Below are 24099 nucleotides of genomic sequence, written 5' to 3' on the forward strand. Positions count from 1 at the left end.
ATATATATATATATATATATATATATATATATATATACGACGATTCAAAAGTTTGGGGTCAGTACTTTTTTTTTAAAAGAAATTAATACTTTTATTCACCAAGGATGTATTAAGTTAATAATAATAATAAAAAAAAAAGTTAATAATAAATAATTTACATTGTTTAAAAATATATATATTTTGAATCAACACTGTACTTTTTAAACTTGTTATTCATGAAAGAATCCAGAAAAAAAAAATCATAGGTTCCAAAAATTATTTGCAGCAAAACTGTTGATATTCTCCAACATTGATCATTCTAATAATAAATCAGCATATTAGAATGATTTCTGAAGACTGGAGTAACAGCTGATGAAAATTCAGCTTTTCATCACAGGAATAAATTCTATTTTAAAGTATGTTAATATATATATATATATATATATATATATATATATATATATATATAAACATTATTTTATATTGTAAAAACAATTTGCAATATTACTGTTTTTTCTGTATTTTTAATCAAATAAATGCAGCCTTGATGAGTATAAGAGACTTCTTTAAAGACTATTACTAAGTCTTTCTGACCCCAAACATTTGAACGGTAGTGTATAAAAAAATAAAGATATAAATAAAATAACATATCAAGGAAAAAACATGTAACATGGGCAGCATTAACGTATTTAATTTGTTCACTACTGTTTGCCAGCCCACTCTCCTTGCTTTTCCAACCTTTGCAGTTTTCCCTTGCGTTTTAATTAAACTCTGAAACTCCTGAAATCCCTCAATCAAGAGTTCTTGCTCTGCTGCAGAAAAATACTGAGCGCGCTCCTTCGTCATGTTCGCCGACCAATCAAAGAGTTGCCGATCAATGTTTCTACTATCGATACGTAGCCCCTTTTAAGCCACCCAGTGATCTCAAATAACTTCATCCAGCTATACTAATCATCAACAACAGGTGCGTTCGGAGAACCGGAATAGCGAGCTCATAGTTAGCGCGATGATTTGATCTTGGATGTGTCATTTGATCTTGGATGTAGTAAGCGAGGTACGAAGAACGGACCCCTGAATAAGATTAAAGTTAAAGGATTTGTTGTGGAGTGAGGGAAATAATGTCATAACATTATGCTGTAGGCCTGTTTATTTCAGAATATAATAAAATGTGACCCTGGACCACAAAACCAGTCTTAAGTCGCTGGGGTATATTTGTAGCAATAGCCAAAAATACATTGTATGGGTCAAAATTATTGATTTTTCTTTTATGTCAAAAATCATTAGGAAATTAAGTAAAGATCAAGTTACATTAAGATTTTTTGTAAAATTCCTACTGTAAACCTATCAAAATGTAATTTTTGATTAGTAATATGCATTTTTAAGAACTTAATTTGGGCAACTTTAAAGGTGATTTTCTCAGTATTTTGATTTTTTTGCACCCTTAGATTCCAGATTTTCAAATAGATGTATCTCGGCCAAATATTGTCCTATCCTAACAAACTATACATCAATAGAAAGCTTATTTATTGAGCTTTCATATGATGTATATATCTCAGTTTTGTAAAATTTAACCTTATGACTGGTTTTGTGGTCCAGGGTCACAAATGTGACTTATAGGCCTAGCCGCTGTGACCTGTCGGTTAAATTTTTACGTTAATGCATTTTACCTTCTGCAAACGAAAATAGCCGCTTGATTCGGTTATATATTCTTACTGTCAGTTAACAAATTTACAATAGAATTTAGCTTTGCTTCCCAGATAGTAACAGAGTCTGGGCCAAATCTGGCTTACATTCCACACTTGTCTTTTATTCACAGTCTTGACTGCAAAAGTTTGTGATTTGTTTTTATTTTTGTATTTGTTATGTACTATAGATTCTGACAATTAAAAAAATCAGGCTCCTGTATTCATGAAATCAATCACTATCTTTGTTCAAACACGGCAGTAAATTAAAGTGCTGTTTTTGTGCGGTCTGTCATATTTTAGTAGCTATATACAACAAATCTACAGCGCTTCCTTTAGGCTATTTATTACGAAGCTGTCAACACTGTAAACTCTGACGACATGCAATCAGTTGACGAACACCCATCCATATATAGACTATGTTATTCAATAATATGTATAAAATTATTTTATTTACAAATTTTGTGTTTTCCCTGTTTTATTCGTTTAATATTGTGAGACTGGTGCCATTGCTTTTTTGTTTTTATTTTTTTCAAGAAAGAATTCAACCCCCCAGAATATGAGATAAATCCAGCCCTGTACATGATACAGATTTTTGTTGCCAAATTGGTTTGGAAGAGTGGTTGAATAAACAATTAAACTGAACTTGCATGCCTGTATGACTGACAATTTAATTGATCACTGAGAGAGCACTGACTTTGTATGATGTTGGTTCAATAGAAAAATGAAATTTTAAAAAATAGCTTAGATGTAGTGAACTACTTTTGCCATGATGCTGTAGCTTAGCTTGCTACATTACCAAAGGCTGTAGCTTTAGTGTAGTTAAGCTTCATTTAATGAAGAGTAACTGTTAGCTTAGCTCACTACATTTTCCAAGTAGCTTGCCCATCACTGTATATATATATATATATATATATATATATTTATTTATTTATTTATTTATTTAATTTTTAAGGGGAACCGTATCTCTGGGCTCGCTTGGATCGGAAACCCACCAAGCAGGCGGACAAGAGATTCAAAAAGTATCAGTATTCGCAGAAGACCTGTAAAGGTATTTTTGTCCAATTTAGATTTTTTTTTTTTATTATTAATCTTTTTGTATGATTTAACTTGCATATAGTTGGGGTCAAATGTTTAAATACACCTTGCAGAATCTGCAAAATGTTAATTATTTTACTAGAATAAGAGGGATCATGCAAAATGCATGTTATTTTTTATTTAGTACTGACCTGAATAAGATATTTCAGGTAAAAGGTCCACAAGAGTCCACAATAGTCCACAAGAGAAAATAATAGTTGAATTTATAAAAATGACCCCGTTCAAAAGTTTACATTTCAGATGAAAACAATGAATTTGAAGATCAGGGTAAACTTTACTTATTTTGTATTTGCTTAAGTATCTTCTGTAGCTTCTGAAGGGCAATACTAAGTAAAAAAATGATATTTAGGCAAAATAAGAAATGTACACATCGTCATTCTGTGAAAAAGTTTTCACCCCTGGCTCTTAATGCATCGTTTTTCCTTCTGAAGCATCAGTGAGCGTTTGAACCTTCTGTAATAGTTGCATATGAGTCCCTCAGTTGTCCTCAGTGTGAAAAGATAGATCTCAAAATCATACAATCAATGTTGGAAAGTGTTCAGGACAAACAAGGGACTCATGAACAACTATCACTAAACAAAAAAACAACAACAACAAAAAACACTGGATCATTCAGGCAACAACATAGTATTAAGAATCAAGTGTATGTAAACTTTTTAATTTTTATAAATTCAAGTATTAATTTGTCTTGTGGACTATATGTGACCCTGGACCACAAAACCAGTCTTAAGTCGCTGGGGAATATTTGTAGCAATAGCCAAAAATACATTGCATGGGTCAAAATTTTTGATTTTTCTTTTATGCCAAAAATCATTAAGAAATTAAGTAAAGTTCATGTTCCATGAAGATTTTTTGTAAAATTCCTACTGTAAACATATCAAAATGTAATTTTTGATTTGTAATATGCATTGTTAAGAACCTAATTTGGACAACTTTAAAGGTGATTTTCTCAGTCTTTTTGATTTTTTTGCATCCTCAGATTTCCGATTTCAAATAGATGTATCTCAGTCAAATATTGTCCTATCCTAACAAACCATACATCAATAGAAAGCTTATTTATTGAGCTTTCATATGATCTATAAATCTCAGTTTTGTCAAATTTAACCTTATGACTGGTTTTGTGGTCCAGGGTCACATATGGTAAATGTATTTTATGTAAAATATCTCATTCAGGTCATAACATGCATTTTGTAGGATTCCTCTTATTTTAGTAAAAGAATTAACATTTAGCAGATTCTGCAAGGTGTATGTAAACTTTTGACCTCAACTGTAAATGTTAGAATTGACATAGTTAATTTTCATGGGCTAACAAGAAGCTGTCACGAAGCAGTGGATAAAAATGAAAGTTCCAAACGTAATTTTTTGATTCTCAGGATTTGTGTGGAACATAGACGAAGATTTCCGAGAAGTGCCAGAATCCTGGATCGCTGCTCACAGAGTCCAGCGTGAGAATGGCCATCCAGTGCCGGACGAACATGGACACATACCAGGTGGGTTGATGTCCCTGGAACACACTCGTTCCTCGTCGTCCAAGTTATACTGACTGAAAATAAAAGCTGCTAATGGCATAGATATATTTGTAATGAAGGTTGGGTTCCGGTGGATCATATGAACAAACAGTACTGCTGGCATGCATCTGTGGTCAACTACGATACTGGTGTTGCCCTTGTCCTGAAAACGCACATGGAGGATGAAGGATTGCTTGAAATTGTCAGCGTTCCTCTGGCAGACCTCATGGAGCAAACCCTTGAGCTTATCGGAACCAACGTTAATGGAAATCCATATGGTAAATATAATGTACTATATAGTTTAAAAGTCTGGAATCTTTTGTATCTGTTTTACTCTCATTCAAAAAAATAATTTCTTGCAGGAACAAAACCCTTTTAAGGCTAGTTTATCTGTTAAAGTGATAGTTCACCCAAAAATGAAAATTACCCCATGATTTACTCATCCTCAAGCCATCGTAGGTGTACATGACTTTCTTCTTTCAGACCAATACATTCGGAGTTATATTAAAAAATGTCCTGGGTCCTCCAAGCTTTATAAAGGCAGTGAATGGCTGTTGAGATTTTGAAGCCCAAAAAACTGCATCCATATATCATAAAAAGTAGTCCACACGACTCCAAGGAGGTAATAAAGGCCTTCTGAAGTTTGCTTCCGCATTTGCTTACATCCTACTTCATCCGCTGGAACGCTACTTTCTCGTGAACGTGCATATGACAGTTACACAAACGCATCAGTTCACTTCAGAAGGCATTTATTAACCCCCAGGAGCCGTGTGGAGTACTTTTTATGATGGATAGACGCAGTTCTTTGGGCTTTGGCAAATTCTCAACAGCCATTCACTGCCATTATAAAGCTTTGAAGAGCCAGGACATTTTTTAATATAACTCCGATTGTATTCTCTTGAAAGAAGAAAGTCTTATACACTCAGGATGGCTTGATAAATCATGGGGTAATTTTCATTTTTGGGTAAGCTATCCCTTTAAGGAAGTTACTGTTGGTTTAGGAAATAGCTGATTGTGTGATTCCATAGGTTTGGGAAGTAAGAAGCATCCAGTTCATGTTCTGGTTCCTCACGGGGTCCTGCGTATCCGAAACCCTCCTCCAGTGGAGTTCCAGCAGCTGTATTCCTGGTTTCAGGAATGCCAAGAGGGGCGAGTGGAGGGAATTGTTTGGCACTGTGATGATGGGACACTGGTCAAGGTGAATAAAGGGTTTATACATGACCATCAGTCTTTTGCTGCTCTCATGCACATTTTCTTCAGATCAAATCACTTTTGAAATCAACTCTTGTTCTGTAGATACACCGCCATCATCTCGGTTTGAAATGGCCTGTCAGCGAGACCTTCTTGAACACCAGACGTGTGGTCATCCACGTTGATGAAACGCCTGGTCCAGATGCTTCCAACAAGGACTTATTCAAATCATTTTCCAGCATAAATGGAAAACTCTTCAGCTGCATACAGGACATTCAGTTTGAACCCTGATCCCTTAAAATTAAATTATGAAACATTCCTGCTAAATCTGGTTTTAACCAGAGCGAAGAACATTTGATAACACTTAATACTGGTCAAAACTGCCTATTGGGAATTCCCATCGACGCTCTGTTCATATATGCGACTGCACTTTTTTATTTCTTTTAGAGAGTGGAAGGTTTTTTTTAAATTATTATTTAATTATTTTTTTTGTTTGTTTAGATAGGTTTCAGAGGACAGTTCAGCAATAAATAGAACAAACTGACATTGATTGGCATTTATTACATCTAATGAGTCTCAAAAATGAGGCAGTGACTGATAGATTAAACATGTAAAAAGGTAAAAAGCTTTCAGTGTCAGCTTTTGCTAGTAAGGCCACAAATCACAAATATTGTAAAACCTTTCTATGAAAATGTTTTGGTATTTTACCAAAAAAATAAATATGAACCTACTTACTTATGAGACATTGTAACTTAGATGTACTTGAATATAAAGCAACATGTACATATTTGGCTCTAACTGAGCAGTAAAATAAAATCAATAAAATCTAATGACCTGAAAACTGATCTGATGTGTGTTAGCTGATAGACATGTCCACGGGAAGTGGCACTCCAAACTGATCCGACAGCTTCTTCAGCTGTTCCTCCAGGATGATGTTTTTCTTCACCTCCAGATTGTAGTTGAATTTTAGATCCTCAAGTTCCTCGAAAAATGTCGGGTCAAAGTTTTCCAGCTCTCCGGTCAACTTTCTAACTTCATCCTAAAATGAAAGCATTTACAAAATGATACAAATGACACAAGCTTGCGATTCAATTAGATTCTATGGAAACCCATTTCCGCCAGGTAAGAAAAAATGTCATGCCTTAAAAACAGATTATGACATACTTAAGTCATTACGAGGAAAAAGTCAAAATTATGATTTTAAAAGTTGCAATAAAGAGAAAGTCAAAATTATGACTTAAAGTCGTAATTACGAGGCAGAAAGTTGAAATCATGACTTAATTTTCCTTCCGTAATTTAAATTGGTCATAATTTCGACTTTTTATTATGTAATTGTGACTTTTTGAAGTCATAATTTCGACTTTCAGTCATAATTTTTCCATAATCTCATAATCTTTCATATTTCATAATCTTGTAATTATGACTTAAATTAGTCATAATTTTGACATTTTATCTCGTAGTTATGACTTTTGAAATCATAATTTTGACTTTTTATCTCGTAACTGACTTTAGTTAGTCATAATTTCAACTTTATCTTGTAATTACAACATTTTAAGTCAATTTTGACATCTTATAATTTCGACTTTTAAAGTCATAATTTTGACTTTTATCTCGTAATTATGACTTGAGTGTCATAATTTTGACTTTTAATCCTGTAATTACAACTTTTAAAGTCAAATTTGACTTATCTCATAATTTCGACTTTCAAAGTCAATTTCAAATTTTTATCTCGTAATTGACTTCTGAAGTCATAATTTCAATTTATCTGATAAATTTTTTTTTTGACATGGTAGAAATGGCCGTCCATACGATTCCGATGTGATTCAATATTGATTATTTTGGATATACAACAGGTACAGTACATGTTATAAAATCTCTCAGCTAATGTAAAATATAGACGAGAGTCTGTTGGTACTACATTAATACTGAAGGTTAAAAGGACAATACTACACTAAACTAAAGATTCACTTTAAATTACATGATTATATTTCTACTTTAATTAGTTTTTTGACATATAAACATTTTAATGGTGACTGTCATAAAAACTTGACAGATTTATTGAAACTTAAAAATTGAAAAACAATATGATTCAATTACGCTTCACAAGCCCATTTCTGAAAGCTAAGAAAAAAAACAATGCCTAAAAAAAAACGAAACTATGACATACTTAAGTCATAATTATGAGATGTCAAAATTATGACTTTAAAAGCCACAATTACGAGATAAAAAGTCTTATAAAGACTTATAAAGTCGTTATTATGAGAAAAAGTTGAAATTATGACTTAAAAGTAAAAATTATGAAATTTATGTCATAATAATGAGATAAAGTTCAAATGACTTTCCTTCCATAATTGACTTTTTAAGACTAACTTGCTGTAAGTCATAATTTTGACTTTATACTTTTTGTCTCGTAATTACGACTTTTAAAGTCATCATTATGGCTTTCGTAATTACAAGATAAAAAAGTCGAAATAATGACTTACAACTTTACAAGTCATAATTTTACCTTTTTATCTTGTAATTATGACTTATGTCATAATTTCGACTATCTCATAATTGACTTTTGAAGTCATAATTTTGACTTTTTATCTTGTAATTATGACTTAAGTTAGTCATAATTTTGACTTTTTATCTCGTAGTTATGACTTACTTTTTATCACGTAACTACGACTTGAAGTAGACAGAATTTGAAATATGAGACTTTGTTTCATATCAAAAGTAACGATGCACAATGCTTATTGCGAATTATTGGATGGGAGGTGCGCTACAAGGTTCTGTTCATTATCTGAAACAGGCTAGACTAATTTTTTACCCAGCCATGTGACTTCAGATTTAAAAACAGCAGATTATTTAGGCATTTTTCTTCAGGAATACCTGTAATTTCCTTTTTTCAGTATTTACTGCCTTAATTTGTTGTTGGAGCTCACTGTATCCTGCAAAAGGAACAGGTAAATGATACATATCTCATGTATCCACAATATGAATTCTTGTACAATATGAATTCTTCAGAAAATGTATAGTGATCTTACCTGGTCCTGCTTTGTTGGTTCCAAACTGGTCATCATACCTTTGAATCTGCCGAAGAAGTTGAGCTTTTTCCCTCTCAAGTTGTTTATTGGCCAATCTAATTAGAAAATATTTGGCAAAGAATGAGTTTTAAATCATTTTGTGTGCTTTGAACTCTGTAGATCTTTTAGCGCTTCACCTCAGGGACTGATACTCTCTGGCCAGGCCTTCATCAGTGGTCGCTTCCACAGGGATATTTTTAAGCAGCTCCACCTGTTAATACATATTAGATTATTAGATCTCGGAAAAAGAGCGTATTGAGCTTGGAATGCACTACGTGACTTTTAAAATCGGAACAGATTTTTAAACACATTTGCCAACTTTATAAATGGTTACAGAGAAAAGACCGGTGGTCACACACTACCAGACTTTCAAGTCATTCCGAGCAAACAAACTCAAGCAGAAACATGTGCCTCGTTGCTAAGAGATGCATTACAAATGAAAACAAGAAGCATTCTAAAAACATGTTTTAGTAATAGCAGAATATGGGATTTCTAATGAATAGCTAAAGAAGTATCACTATCTCACTTGGTCTTTCAGCTGGGTGACAGTGTGTTGTGTGGCCTGATGTTTCTCATACGCCTCTTTCAGCTGCACCTTCAGTTCTGAAATGCTGGAGTTTTTCTTGGCGATTTCACTCTCAAGACCTTTCATCTTGTTTTCAAATAACCTGTGAAAGGAAAAATTTTTAATAATAATAACTTGCATGAGATTAAGTATTTAAGTAAATGTAATACCTGGCCACAACTGAAGATTTCCAGGTCTTGCTGTCCGCCCCTTCTAAAGACGGCCCCTTCGACTGTGCTAATAAGAGCCTCTGATTGGTCTCCTCAAGCTCTGCCTTCAGTTTCTCATTGGCTATTTCAAGGCTGGCCTTTGCAACCCTCAGCTTTTCTGCAGCTTCTGCTTCCTGCAAATTTGCCACAAAAATATATGTACTGTATTGTGATAAATTGAAGGCCATCCAAGATGTTCATGTTTTTCTGTCTTTGGTTGAAGAGAAATTAAGGTTTTTGAGGAAAACATTCTAGGATTTTTCTCCATATAGTGGACTTCAATGGGTTGAAAGTCCGAACTGCAGTTTCAGTATAGCCTCAAAGAGCTTTACACGATCCCAGCCGAGGAATAAGGGTCTTTTCCAGTGAAACAATAGGTCATTTTCTAGCTTAATATCACACATTACGTAACTGACCCAGTGTTTACAAAGTGAACGTGTAAAGGAAGTCAAACACCCTTTCCAAAAAATGGTAAAACAATGATTGTCAAGTGATTTTAAAGGTGGTGGAGAAAAGTACACTAACTCTTTGAACCGAAGTACACATACGAAAAGCTAACTGACTTTTCCAACGTGATTACGTAATGTGTGAAGCATTTGTGGTTAAAAAGTATATATATATATATTAGGGTTTTTTTTTTAGAAAATGACCAATCATTTCACTAAATAACTGCAATTTAGACCTTCAACCCGTTAATCCCCATTGAAGTCCACTATATGGAGAAAAACCCTGGATTTGAATGTTTTCCCTCAAAAAACGTAATTTCTATTTGACTGATGAAAGAAAGATATGAACATCTTGGATGAGATGGGGGTGAGTTTATTATCAGGAAATTTATATTCTGGAAGTGAACTAATCATTTAAGAGCATGGTTTAATGATATGAAAGTAATGAAAATTATTAAATATAAAATATAAAAAAAAACCTTTTTAATGTCTTTACGTAAGCGTTCGTTTTCCATCATGATTTTCTCAATGCCCTTGGTTTTTGACTCAAGTCTTGCACTTAGCTGTTCCTCTTGTTTTCCTTTCAGCTTTTCATATTCAGACTGTAACAAAAAGACAGATGCACATTATTGTAAAAGTAGAAAATAACTATTTATCCCATGACATTCTTAAAACACTACTTTAATTATTTATTTATTTATTTATTTATTTATTTAATTAATAAGGGACAGTACATACTAATGAACATTAGAAAATGTAAGTATGTGGGAGTTAGCCGAAGGCTAATTTACATCCCTTGTCCCTTGGCAGATAACAATTTAAGACAAACAGAGACAGAATCATCAAAAATGCATAACATTAAAATGAATGAATAAAATAACATAAACATCAGTTTCTGCCATTGTGGTCATTTACAAAAAGCCAAGTCCTCAGATTGAAGAATGAGTGCATATTTGATTGTTTTTTAGCCATTCCTTTAGATGAATTTTAAAAGTGTAAAAAGTGGTGCATTCTCGAATAGTTATGGGTAGACTGTTCCAAGTAGTGCAACCTTTAACGGATAACACATTTTGACTAAATACTGTGCGTCTTCTAGGCACCCCACAATCCCCTCTGGAAGCTGCTCTTGTTCTGGTACCATGAGTAACCCTCTTAATAAAATCTCCCAGGGGAGGGGGTGCTAGTCCGTTTAATATTTTAAAAATAGTGCAAGCATATTTAAAAATGACAAAATTATTAAAACTCATGAAATTATATTTTGCAAGAATATGGCAGTGGTGATATGAATTTGGCTTTTTGTCAAAAACTTTAAGTGTTTTCTTATATAAGGATTCTATTGATTTTAAAGTGCCAGAACTTGTAAGTGACCAATTTGTGAAACAGTATTCGATGTGGGAAAAAATCATAGAATGCATATATAACTTGGCTGCTTGATCGGATAGACAAGGTCTAATCTGTTGAAAATTTTTTAGATTAAATTTAATTTTATTTGTAATGTTCTTTACATGACTCTTAAAAGATAGCGTAGAGTCCAATATGTAGCGTAGAGTCCAATTATACAGATGCAAATTGCAGATGGTCTTAGCTGAAATGTTTTTTTACTACTCAATTATTTTATTCAGCAGATGCATGATTAATTGATCAATATTGACAGTAAAAACATTTATAATGTTACAAAATAATTCTTTCTAATTCTTTTGAACTTTCTAATCATCAAAAACAATCCTAAAAAAATGTTTCATGGTTTCTACAAAAATCTAAAGCAGCATAACTTTTTTAACATTGATAATAATTAGAATTGTTTGAGCAAATTAGCATATTAGAATGATTTCTCGAGACTGGAGTAGTAATGCTGAAAATTCAGCATTGCCTTCATAGAATTAATACTTTGATACATTTTAAAAATATTATAAAAGAGAAAATTAATTTTTTGTTCAAATGCAGCCTTAAAAGACTTACAAACATTTAAAAAAATCTGAGACCAAACTTGTGAATGCTAGTGTAACATCCAACACAGGCTCACAAAATGTACCTTAAGTTTCTCATGGTCTCGTTCCAGTGTAGAAAGCTGTTTCTGAACATTGGCCTCTGATGTTTTCTTTAAGTTCTCATTCTCTCTTTGAACTTTCTCCACTACCTTCTTCATCAGTGCGATGGTCTTCTCCAGCTCAGGCACGGTTTTCCCGCTACGACCAGACTGCATGAGAGAAGCAAAAGAATTTAATTACTCACCCTCATGTTGATCTAAACCTGTAAGACCTTCGTTCATCTTCGAAATACAAATTAAGATATTTCTGATGAAATTCGAGAGCTTTCTGACCCTGCATAGACAGCAATGCAACTGACACATTCAAGGCCCAGAAAGTTAGTAAGGACATTGTTAAATTAGTCCATGTGACATCAGTGGTTCCACCATAATGTGAGAATGTAGGGTCAGAAAGCTCTTGGAATTCATCAAAAAAACCTTAATTTGTGCTCTGTAGATAAACAAAGGTCTTACAGGTTTGTAACGACATGAGGGTGAGTAATTAATGACAGAATTTTCATTTTTGGGTGAACTAACCCTTTACTATCTTAAAGATGCTGCAACCTACCCCACGAACATGGCTGAGCCTCTTTTCCACTTCAGCTTTCTCCTTCTTCAAAACACTGCACATCTCTTTGAGGTCAGACACCTGGTCCTTTCATTACAGGGAGAGTAAAGTAAGTGCAGAGTTAATAGTTATAGTTTTTATGTATTTTTTTTTTTACGTTATACTCTACTTTTAATCGAGGCAGGTCCTTGTTTGCTTGCTCCAGTTGGAAACGAAGCTCCAGGTTCTCTGTGGACAACTTGAGGTTTTCTTTTTGAAGCTCATGTTCTTTTTGAGATGGCGTACCAGAACCTCGGCCAGACGTCTGTTGAAACAACAAAGAGATGTTGATGCCGTAGACAACATGCAGCTCAATAACACCCAGACAACGAAAACATTTTAAAATGCTGGATGGAGAGGGTGCAATACAAAGACAAAGTTACTATGGGACATAAGCAGACACTCTGGGTCTGGAAAGGCAAAGTCACATGCTCAAAGCCAACAAAGCTATAGGGTGGACAACTGGAAGCTTTGTGTTAGCGCGTGAGTGGGAACTCCTACGCATTAAGTACCTTTCGAGCTTTCACTTTGCCTTTTATTGTCTGTTCTTTATCATGAAAGGTGGTGACTTCTGATTCGTTTAGCTCCTTAGTAGGGGAGCATTTTATGTTTTCACTTAAAATATGGTCCACATCTTCTTCAGGGATGAAGGATTTGGTCTCCTCCATTGTTGGTTCTTCAGGCACCAGATTGGCATCAACTGTGCTGAGTGCTGTTTCTTCTTCTTCAAGCTCTTTAGACCCTGCAGATGCTTTCAAATTTTGGCTTGGATCACCTTGGATCTCAATATGTTGTTCTTCCCGTTCTTGCTCCTTATCTCTGTCTTGTTGGTCATCCTCCAGATGTTCTTTTGACATCTCTGGCTCTGCGTTTGTTTTTTCATTTTCAGCTGTTTCATCTTCCAGCTGATCTTCTTCAAGAGGCTTATTCATCATCTCTTGATGTGTCAGCCTTGAATCTACTTCTTCTGCATCTCCATTAGTCTTCTGTTCTTCCTGTGCAAGTTCCTCTTGTCCTTCTTGAGTCTCATCTGGTTCCTCTTCATCTTTCTCCACCAATTCCTCTTTTTTATTGTCTTCTTCCTGTTCACTTTTGTTGTCATTCACCAGATCTTCTGGTTCTAAATCTACAACACTCTCTCCTACATTTTCCTTGCTCTTTTCCTCATGTTGACTCACTTCTGCTGCACTCATGCTTCCGAATGAAGTTTGAGTTGCTTTGATCTCTGTAACTGCTATTTCCTTTTCGGTGACGGTGTCATTTACTAATGGAGATCGAGTTTGGTCACCTTCACTGATATCGAAAGTCATAGAATGAACTTTTGAACAACTGAGCTGAGATGGTGAGGCCACATGTTTGTCCTTCATTATCAGAGATGGAATAGAGGTATGAAAAAGAAAAAAGGTTTGAGAGGAAGTGTAAGAATGAAATTAGTGGGGTGAAATTAATGAAAAGTGTTAAAAGATGGCAAAATGTTTATTGGCACACAAAATATTAAACCTACAGATGGTCTGGATTGAGACTCTTTGGACAGTTGACTCTCCAGGGTGTGAAGCCTCTCCTCAAGATAACGGTTCCTGATGGTGATATCCTCCATTGCAGCATCACGGGGTAAAGCCTGCTGCTGCCTACAAAACACATGGTACATATTAAACATTCCTCAAGACAATTTTGAAAAAAAAAAAAATTACAAATTGGCACAATGGCATGATTGCTATGTAGAACATACTTTATCACTTTTATTTGCTGCTCCAGTTCAACGTTCCTTCTTTGTAGCTCCTCAATCTCTCTGTCAGCCTCAAGAGTCCGTACACCAACCACCTGATCTGCGGTCACTCCTCTGCCCTTTAGTTTCTTCTGGAGACCCAACTTCTCCTGCTCTAACCTTCATAAACATCAGCCAACATATTGTAAACCTGATTGGAAATCTTTAATTTTGTTCTTACTTTTAATAATTGCTAAAGTTATGCTCACATTTATTGCATACATTTTGGCTATATTTATTTCAGTTTCCTCAAACCAATAAAGGAGTAGTCTTCCAGAAATTTACAGATAATGTTCTCACCCCCTCATCATCCAAGATGTTAATTTCTTTCTTTCTTCAGTCATAAAGAAATTATGTTTTTTGAGGAAAACATTTCAGGTTTACTCTCCATATAGTGGATGTCAATGGTGCCCCTGAGTTTGAACTTCCACAATGCAGTTTAAATGCAGCTTCAAAAGGCTCCAAGCCAAGGATCCCAGCCAAGGAAGAAGGGTCTTATCTAGCGAAATTATCAGTTTTTTTTTTTTTTTTTAAATGTACAATTTATATACTTTTTTTTTTTTACCTCAAACGCTTGTTTTATCTAGCTCTGCGTGAACTCTGTGTATTCTGGTTCATCACAGTTAGGGTGGGTCAAAAAACTCCCATCTCATTTTATCCTCCAACTTCAAAGTAGTTCTACATCGCTGCAGAAGTACCGACCCAGTGTTTACAAAGTGAATGTCCAAAGAAAGTCAAGCACCCTTTACAAAAAAGGTAAAATAGTGATGTACCCAACATATTTTAACTGTCTTGAACCGGAATACACAGAGTTCATGCAGAGCTAGACAAGACAAGCGTTTGAGGTTAAAAAGTATATAAATTGCACTTTTTTTTTTTTTTTTAGAAAATAACAAATTGTTTTGCTAGATAAGACCCTTCTTCCTCAGCTGGGATTGTTTAGAGCCCTTGGAAGCTGCATTTAAACTGCATTTTGGAGCACCATAGAAGTCCATTATATGGAGAGAAAACCTGAAATGTTTTCCTCAAAAAAAATAATATCATTACGACTGAAGAAAGAAAGACATGAACATCTTGGATGACAAGGGGGTCAGTACATTGTCTGTAAATTTTTTCGCTGGAAGTGAACTACTCCTTTAATGGATTCCTCAGACCATTAAAGTATTAATTCACTACAGAATTAAAATTTCCTGATAATTTACTCACCCCCATGTCATCCAAGATGTTCATGTCTTTCTTTCCTCAGTCGAAAAGAAATTAAGGTTTTTAAAGAAAACATTTCAGGATTTTTATCTATATAGTGGACTTCAATGGGGATCAATGGGTTGAAGGTCCAAATTGCAGTTTCAATGTAGCTTTAAAGGGCTCTACACAATCCCAGCCGAGAAATAAGAGTCTTATCTAAAAAAAAACGATCTGCCATTTTCTAAAAAAAATAAAAATGTATATACTTTTAAACCACAAATGCTCGTCTTGCACTGGCTCTGCGTCCACGACTTCACGTATTACGTAGTCACATTGGAAAGGACACGTGTGATGCGGAAGTATTGACCCAGTTTTTACAAAGTAAAAACAAACGTTTGTAAAGGACGTTAAAGTCAAACGTCCTTTACAAAAAAAAAAAAGGTAAAAGAACATTATTGGACAATTTTGAAATTGAAGGAAAAAATAAGATACCCTTTTGAAACAGAGTACACAGATAAAAAACTTAAAAATGACTGAACGTTTCACTAGATATTCACTTATTCCTTGGCTGGGATCGTATAGAGCCATTTGAAGCTGCATTGAAACTGCAATTCGGACCTTCAACCCATTGATCCCCATTAAAGTCCACTATATAGAGAAAAATCCTGGAACGTTTTCCTCAAAAACACTTTTCTTAATTTCTTTTCAAATGAATTAAGAAAGACATGAACATCTTGGATGACATGGGGGTAAGTAAATTATCAGGAAATTATTATTCATGAGTGAACGAATGCTTTAATGTGTCTTTTGAAACTGTCGATTATGTGAATGGATTAGTTTCACAACACGGACCTGCTGTAAAGTTCTTTGATTGTTGCTAATTGTTTAGAAAGAGATTCCGCTTCTTTCTCCTTCTCCTTGAGGACAGTCCGCACTTTCTCCACCTTGGCCTGCCATTTTTTACCTTCCTCCCATCTCACGATTTCTTCTTTAGAGGACTGCAAATTGAAAAATTCACATATATACATGAAAATTCATACTGTTGTTGTGTTAATAAATCATATAGTATTAAAAAATCTGAATAATAAATAATAATTTAATTATAATGAAACTTGTAATGTAAAAGTAAAATTCTGCATCAAAGAATAGAAGCTCAAATAAACATCTGACATCAAATAACTTACTATACAGTATGTAAAGGCTTCATTAGGCTTGTTCTGCATCAGTTTCTGCAGATAATTTACTTCTATTTGTCCAACTTTTCTTGCAAAAATGTAATTCTCATTCACCTTGTCCTCCTTAAAGACACTTCTCTTGTCTGCAGGCTCTGAGATGCTCTTCCTGTCCAGCTCCTGCTCTAACTTACGGATCTTTTTCTGAAGAGCCTCAACTGTGGGTCCATCACTCTCAACCTGAGCCTGCATAGACACACACAAAAATACATATTTATTAATTTAAACTTATTTTATTCTTACTCGGACAATTTCATTTTCTTTATCTCTTAAGCTCACCAAGGCTGCATTTATTTGATAAAAATATAGTAAAAAATGTATTACTGTGACATATTCTTACAATTTAAAACAACAGTTTCTATTTTAATATATATTCCTGTGATTCAAAGCTGAATTTTCAGCATCATTACTCCAGTCTTCAGTGTCACATGATCCTTCAGAAATCACGCTAATATGCCGATTTGCTGCTCAAGAAACATCTGTGGAGCCAAAAAAAGTTTTATTTTGTTGAAGACCATGATTCATTTTTTCAGTATTCCTAGTTCATGAATTTGTATAGAATAAAATGTTATTTAAAGTAGAAATCTTTTGTGACACTATAAATGTCTTTATTGTCCACATCCTAACTGTAAAAAAGCTGTGAGGCACTATGATTATACATACAAATGTTTTTTTTTCTAAGGACCGCAAACTCTGATAAGAGCGAGGAGCTTCACAATGCTGTCTAGACGTATTCACTGCCATCAATGAAAGGCTCTGTTCAACTAGACACTGAGCAGAAGCTCTTCATTTTCAGAGAAAAAAGGCCCGCTGACTCACTGTCCAAGCGTCTTTGAGTCGCTGATAGAATTACTCAAGAACGGCGAGACAAAAAATTCTTGACCTTTACTATTCATAGTACAAGATAACGGGTGAAAAACACACATGTGGTCTAACCTGTAGGCCGCTGCTGAGTCTCTGGACCTTCTTCTTTAGTTCATTCAGCTGATCCTCCAGAGTCTCTTTTTCACTCCGCAGCTTGTTATATGATTTCTGGCCTCTCTGCAGATCCTTGTTTAAGTTCTCCAGCTCCTCTCTCAGTGAGTTTTCTCTGGCTTTTGCTGCTCGTACACCATCCTTAGCTAGCTGGAGCTCCTCATTAAGGTCCTTCACAGACGCCTTATGAGAAACACAGGGAATATATCATTTCTTGGTTAGGGTTGTTCACTTAAATAATTGCATGCATTACCTTTATCATCAACAACAACTGATATGGGAAATATTTTCTACTTCTCTAGAAATGTTTAATTGGGTTCAAGCCCATGGTCTGGCTGGGCCACTCAAAGACATTCACATAGTTGTATATAAGCCACTCCTGCTATGTGCTTAGGGTCATTGTCCTGTTGGAAGGTAAACCTTCTGCCCAGTCTGAGGTTCTGAATGCTCTGGACTCGGTCTTCATTAAGGCTATGTTAATATTTTGGAGCACTGAGCTTTTCTTCTACTCTGATGAGTCCCTCAGTCCCTGCCATTGAAAAGGGATGGTACTCTGCAGGTGATGTGCAGTGCCTGGTTTCCTTCAAATACGATGGTTTATCAGACCACAGAATCTTATTTCTCACAGTCTGAGGGTCCTTTAGGTGCTTTTATTTGCAAATTCCAAGAATGTTTTCATGTGTTTTCACTGAGGAGAGGATTGAGTCTTGCAACACCACCGTAAAGCCCAGATTGGTGAAATGTTGCAGTGATGTTTGTCCTTCTCTAAGTTTCTCCCATCTGCATTTATGATCATAGAGCTCAACTAGAGTGGCTATCAGCTTCTTGGTCACCACACTAACAAAAGCTCTCCTCCATCAGTTGCTCAGTTTGGCCAGGAGGCTAGCTAGGAAGAGTCGTGGTTGTTTAAAACTTCTTCCATTATGGATAATGGAGGCTACATGCTTCTGTGAATCTTCAATGCAGCAGAATTTTTTTCTAAACAATTCCCCAGATGTGTAGCTTGATGCAATCCTGTCTCTGAACTGTACAGGCAGTTTTTTTTAACCTCAGGGCTTGGTTTTTGCTCTGATATGCATTTTTATTGAGACATGTGTGCCTTTCCAAATCACACCCATTCAATTGAATTTGCTACAAGCAATATGAATGCTCCTGAGCTAAATCTCCCAGTGTGTCCCAGAAAAATGTATGAATATTTATGTAATGGAATCATTTAAGTTTTTTATTTTTGATAAATTTGCAAAGATGTTAAAAACCTGTTTTTTTTTCTTTGTCATGATGGTGTATGGAGATTGGTGTGAATAAAAACCCCCCAATAATTTAAAGCAGTTTAACAAGGCAGAAACATAAAAAAATGTGAACAAATGACAAGGCACTCTAAGTGGAACCAAATATTTACATAAGTAAAGGTTTAGAAATTGGGTAAAAATGTAGGTTTCTTCCTTATTTTTACCTTTAGCTCCTTGGTCTGCTTGTCGACAATCTGTTGAACGTTGAGGACCTCTTCCTTCTTAGCAGCATTAGCGATGATCTGCTGTTCTGCTTGAGATGTCAACTCTGCACGAAGCTCCAAGAGAGCTTTACTCAGAGCCTGCAGATGAGGAAACGAATTGTGATCTTAGTCACGTTCAAACATCACATGGAAGAAATTATGCAGAACAATTAAGGTGAAATTTCATGGACAATAGCACAGATTTATATTAAAATTATTACTGCATCAATGCTCATTGCACATTGTCCACTGTATCGTACCTTCAGCTGTTTCTCCTTGAGGGCCAACTGATTTTTCAACCGCTCCACAAGGTTCTTCATGGTGTTGGATGGTGACCTGACATTGGCTTCTTTTTGGGCCTCCAGCTCCACGCGGAGGAAATGCAGCTCTTTCTCCATCTGAATAAGCTGAGCTCTCAGCTCTTCTGCCTCCTGGGACAGACCCTTCATTTGGGCAACATGTCTCCTCTCAAGTCTTAAAAAAGTGGAACAAGGAATCAATATCTTGATATTGACCAGTATTGAAAAAAGCAGGCTTGTTTTAATTTCTCACCTTGCTATTTCTGCAGCATGCTCCATGTTTTGTGCCGCCATCACCTGTTTCTGTTGGTCTAGCTCTGCAGTGACGACCTTCAGCTTGTGTGTCACTGAGGAAAGCGAATTGTCCTGCTCAGCCACCATCTGCTCCATTTCTGCCAAACGCACCAAGTGCTTATTGGTCGGTACAGTGATGGTAGGTTTCTTCATTAGCTCCTAGAGAAAAATAAAATTGAGCAGCCAGCTAAAGATGACAACTGCCATGATTTATAAGATTATATATATTATGTGCACTATAAATTGATCCATTTCTGGCACACTATCCCAAACTGAGCTTTATAATGAATACTCTAGATACCAGAGCGGTCTGTTTGAAACGGTCCAGCGATGTGTCCATATAAACATCCAGTTTTTGATGCAGTGCCCTGACCTCTTCCTCATGCCTTTTGGCAATCTCCTCCTGCTCCTGGGGAAATAAAAATGAAGATATGTGAGCTTTTATATGGTTTTATTGTGCAATATGGAGCCTTAGTTTTTTTTTAAATAGTCACCTGACGAGTCTTTGCTAGCAAGTTCTGGTACTTCTTGAGAACCTCTTCTTTCTGATCCAGACGCCCTTGGAGGTTATTAATGGTCTGGTGGGCCACCTTCAGGGCTGGCTGGCTATCAGAGTCCTCTTGTTTGCTCAGGTCAGCCAGGAGTTTCTCTCTCTCAGCAGCGGCCGGTAGGCGAAGCCTCAGTTCATTGATCACTTTGTCTCGGGATAAGACGTTCTGTTCCGATGTCCACAAAGCGGCTTCTTTTTCCTTCAGCTTCTGCTCAGATTAAAAGAAACCCCTTGTAAAATAATCATAAACACTAGGTTTACAATTGGTAAAGCTGACTTAAATTATTTCAGAGTCACTTGATGAATAAAAAGTACCTCTTCCAGAATTTTGCAGGTGGCTTTTGTCTCAAGGATGGTACGAACATGCTCTTTGATTTTTCCAAGAGCGTAGTCTAACTGGTGTGCTAAAGGCTGATTTGGATCCGGTAGAGAGCCTGTGGCTTCCTCAAACTAAACCCCAAAAGGACAAGCTAAGTTAATTTAAACTGTAGTTCAGTAAACTGTAAAAAACCTTTGTCAAGTCTGCCAAGTGTCAGTGTTGATGGTACCTTCTGAGCTGTGCTTAGAACTTCGTTCTGCTGTTTCTCATAGGTGTCGAGCTGGCGCTCCAATTGCACCTCTCTCTGGTCCCAGATCAGTTGCCGCTCCTCTAGAAGCTGATACAAGAATAATAAATATGATTAGAAAGCATGCTCTGTATACTTTACATAATAAATAATATGGAAGAAACGTGTTTAAATGCAATACTGACGTTATTCTGCTGCACCAGCTCTTCTTCCAGACCGCTGATGGTGCGTTCCTGCTCAGCCACAATGTTCCTAAGGTATTTTATCTCTTCCCGCTGAGCACCAAGCTCTCTGCTTTGCCGCATTTCCAACAGACGAACGTCCTCCAGTTTCTTATGCCACTCACTCACCTGTAGGGGTTGATATTTAGCTGTAAACACTGCAGCGGAGTGTTAAATTGCTAAATTACTTATTTTCTTTATTAATAGGAGTAATGTAATTCATGTGAATTTTACAAGTAAATTGAGTAAAATCTGTTAAGATTTTAAATTTGTCCTGCTTACATTTTAATTAATTAGAATAATATTTTTTTCTAAGGAAAATGGAGGCTATTTTTATGAACATTGATTTTATTTTTTTAGCACTGTGAGATTATTTTCATTACTGTGATGCAAATATTAGTGTATTTAAAAATATACATCTAACAGTAATGATAATATAATGAGAATTACAGAGTGAGAGTGACTTTATTTGGCTTTTTAATGTTTTTTTTTTTTAATAAAATCTCTTTTGCTCATCAAGGCTGCATTTATTTGATCCAAATTTTTTTTTTTTTTTATAGAAATTAATACTTTTATTTAGCAAGGATGTTTTAAATCGATCAAAAGTGATGATAAAGACCTTTATAATGTTTAAATAATGTTTTCTATTTCAGATAAATGCTGTTCTTCTGAACGTTCTATTCACCTAAGAAACCTAAATAAATTCTACATGGCTGCTATATATATATAAATATATTTTTAGGAAGAAATCAGAATATTAGAATGATTTCTGAAGGATCATGTGACTAGAGTAATGATGATAAAAAAAACAGCTTTGAAATCTCAGGAATTAATTACTTAAAAAATACATAAATATATAAAACATTTATTATTATTATTACTATTATGTTGACAACAGCTATGTAGATTTTTTTCAGGTTTCTTTGATGAATAGAAAGTTTAGAAGAACAGCATTTATCTGAAATAAAAATCTTTTTTAATAACATTATAAATGTCTTTATCATCACTTTTGATCAATTTAAAGCATCTTTGCTAAATAAAGAAATAATTTTTACAATTTCTTTCCCCTAATTTTCTTTTAAACGGTATAGTGTATAATGTTACAAAAGCTTTTTATTTCAGATAAATGCTGATTTTTGGATCTTTCTATTCATCAAAGAATCCAAAAAAATGTACTCAACTGTTTTAAATATTGATAATAATAATAATAAAAATGTTTTTGAGCAGCAAATCAGAATATTAGAATGCTTTCTGAAGGATCATGTGACAGGAGTAATGATGCTAAAAATTCAGCTTTGATATTCATTTGATATTTGACATTCACACCAGAATAAATTGCATTTGAAAATATATTCAAATCGAAAACAGTTATTTTAAATAGTAAAAATATTTAGCAATATTACTAGTGTATTTTGGGTTAAATAAATGCAAGCTTGGTGAGCAGAAGAGACTTCTTTAAAAACATAAAAATCTTACTGTTCAAAAACTTTTGATTGGTAGTGAAAATAAATAAAAAAGCAACTTTTATAGGAATGAAATATGATTTTAAGCAACACAACTCTATTTGTAATCTATCAACCTACTTTCTGAGCTCCTTTGGCATCTTTCAGTGTTGCTATGAGCTCCTCCAACCCCTTCAGCTTTAGCACAAGTTCTTGTGCCTTTCCTTCTGCTTTCCTCCTCTCCTCCTCTGCCTTATGCGCCTCCTCCCTGGCCCGTGCCTTGTCCCCCTGCAGCTGGAGCATGGTGTTTGAAAACTTCTCCTGTTGGGACAGCGGCAGGGCTCCTGAGAACTGTCTGCGGAGGGCCTGGATGGTGTGGCGGAGGTGTCTGGCCCGCTGGTGACCCTCCTGCCTCGCATGCCACAGCGACTGCTGCTGGGCATCCAGCTGCTGTTCGACTCTGAGCTTCTGCGCTTCGAGTTTCTGCAGGCATGTGTTGGCGGCCTCCAGTCGGCTGATTGCTGTGGTCTCGCTCAACTGGAGAGCCACAATGTGCTGGTGGAGCTTGGCAATGAGGGCCTTTTCGTCAGACTGAGCCTGAAGAGGAGATGTGCAAAATTAGGGATGTGAGCAAGAGGCTGCACAGCTGGAAAAAAGAAAAACATACAGTACCTGGTAGTCCAACACTTGTCTCCTTAGGCTTTCTACCTCCTTCTCTCTTGACTGCTGTCTGGCCTCCAGAGCAGACACCTGCATTTTAGCAACGTCTGACACCTCCCGCAATCTGCAAACATTTCAGACAACTTAAAAAGGATGTCTGTGTACATTTTCTTGTGATATTTTGTGATCATAGAAAGGATATGCACAGGCTGAGTCATCAGGCTTACTTGGAGACTTCAATCCGCAGGTCTGCCTCTGTTTTCTCCAGCTCTGTGATTCGCTTGCGATCGGCATCGCTGATGTCTTTGCTTACGCTGTCTGCCAGCTCATCCCTGAGCTCCCGCTCTATCCGCTGAGCCTCCAGGTTTAATTTTGTGAGCTATACATATAAGGCATACATATAAATAAAAAACTTTTTTTTTTTTTTTTCAGTGTTTAGCACAATAAAATTAAAGGTTATTAAAAATGTTTAACATACTGTGTTTTATAAAAACAAAACAAAGGCTAATTTAATGCTTAATATAATGTATTTTAATAAAAAATAAAATAAAATAAAAGATTATTAAATGTTTCAAACTGTTTTATAAAATAGAATTAAATAATATAAAATGTTCAACGAGCTGTTATACAAAAATAAAATAAAATTAAAGTATAATTGACATTATTCTGTTTTATTAAAATAACATAAATGAAAAACTGATTAAATGTTTAGCACATTTTACAATTAAATGTTATTAAAATGTACTGTGGTTTACATACTGTGGTTTATAAAAATAAAACAAAGGCTTATTTAAAGCTTAATATAATGTATTTTATAAATTGTATTTTTTATTATGTATTTTGTAAAACAAAAATAAAATAAAAGTTTATTAAATATTTAAAATCGTGTTTTATAAAATAAAACTAAATCATAAAAAAGTGTTCAACCAGCTGTTTTACGAAACTAAAATAAAATTAAAGTATAATTAATATTATTTTGTTTTATTAAAATAACACCAAATAAAAAAATGTATTAAATGTTTAGCGCACTGTTTTTTTA

General features: G+C 35.0%; 2 protein-coding genes across 2 annotated transcripts in view; one reads left to right on the forward strand and one right to left on the reverse strand.

The window, feature by feature from the left end:
- rlig1 (RNA 5'-phosphate and 3'-OH ligase 1) overlaps positions 1-6192 on the forward strand; it is a 9095-nt gene extending 2903 nt beyond the window's left edge. Inside the window, exons 3-7 of the mRNA XM_073831937.1 lie at positions 2617-2712; positions 4133-4249; positions 4348-4545; positions 5296-5465; positions 5564-6192. Coding sequence (XP_073688038.1) covers positions 2617-2712; positions 4133-4249; positions 4348-4545; positions 5296-5465; positions 5564-5749 — 767 coding nt within the window. The 3' untranslated portion in view covers positions 5750-6192. The remainder of the gene's footprint in view (positions 1-2616; positions 2713-4132; positions 4250-4347; positions 4546-5295; positions 5466-5563) is intronic.
- Positions 6000-24099, reverse strand: part of cep290 (centrosomal protein 290) — a 46335-nt gene continuing 28235 nt past the window's right edge. Inside the window, exons 27-52 of the mRNA XM_073831936.1 lie at positions 23288-23439; positions 23073-23184; positions 22542-22997; positions 20923-21087; positions 20720-20827; positions 20487-20621; positions 20116-20379; positions 19923-20030; positions 19581-19780; positions 19289-19502; positions 18990-19127; positions 17498-17719; positions 16619-16747; positions 16182-16327; positions 14109-14264; positions 13884-14007; positions 12510-12644; positions 12341-12427; positions 11779-11943; positions 10226-10348; positions 9262-9434; positions 9053-9194; positions 8664-8737; positions 8488-8582; positions 8333-8391; positions 6000-6497 (exon numbers count right to left, since the gene is read on the reverse strand). Coding sequence (XP_073688037.1) covers positions 6315-6497; positions 8333-8391; positions 8488-8582; positions 8664-8737; positions 9053-9194; positions 9262-9434; positions 10226-10348; positions 11779-11943; positions 12341-12427; positions 12510-12644; positions 13884-14007; positions 14109-14264; positions 16182-16327; positions 16619-16747; positions 17498-17719; positions 18990-19127; positions 19289-19502; positions 19581-19780; positions 19923-20030; positions 20116-20379; positions 20487-20621; positions 20720-20827; positions 20923-21087; positions 22542-22997; positions 23073-23184; positions 23288-23439 — 4065 coding nt within the window. The 3' untranslated portion in view covers positions 6000-6314. The remainder of the gene's footprint in view (positions 6498-8332; positions 8392-8487; positions 8583-8663; positions 8738-9052; positions 9195-9261; positions 9435-10225; positions 10349-11778; positions 11944-12340; positions 12428-12509; positions 12645-13883; positions 14008-14108; positions 14265-16181; positions 16328-16618; positions 16748-17497; positions 17720-18989; positions 19128-19288; positions 19503-19580; positions 19781-19922; positions 20031-20115; positions 20380-20486; positions 20622-20719; positions 20828-20922; positions 21088-22541; positions 22998-23072; positions 23185-23287; positions 23440-24099) is intronic.

Source organism: Garra rufa, chromosome 25 (assembly GCF_049309525.1).
Source record: "Garra rufa chromosome 25, GarRuf1.0, whole genome shotgun sequence".
Taxonomy (NCBI): Eukaryota; Metazoa; Chordata; class Actinopteri; order Cypriniformes; family Cyprinidae; genus Garra; species Garra rufa.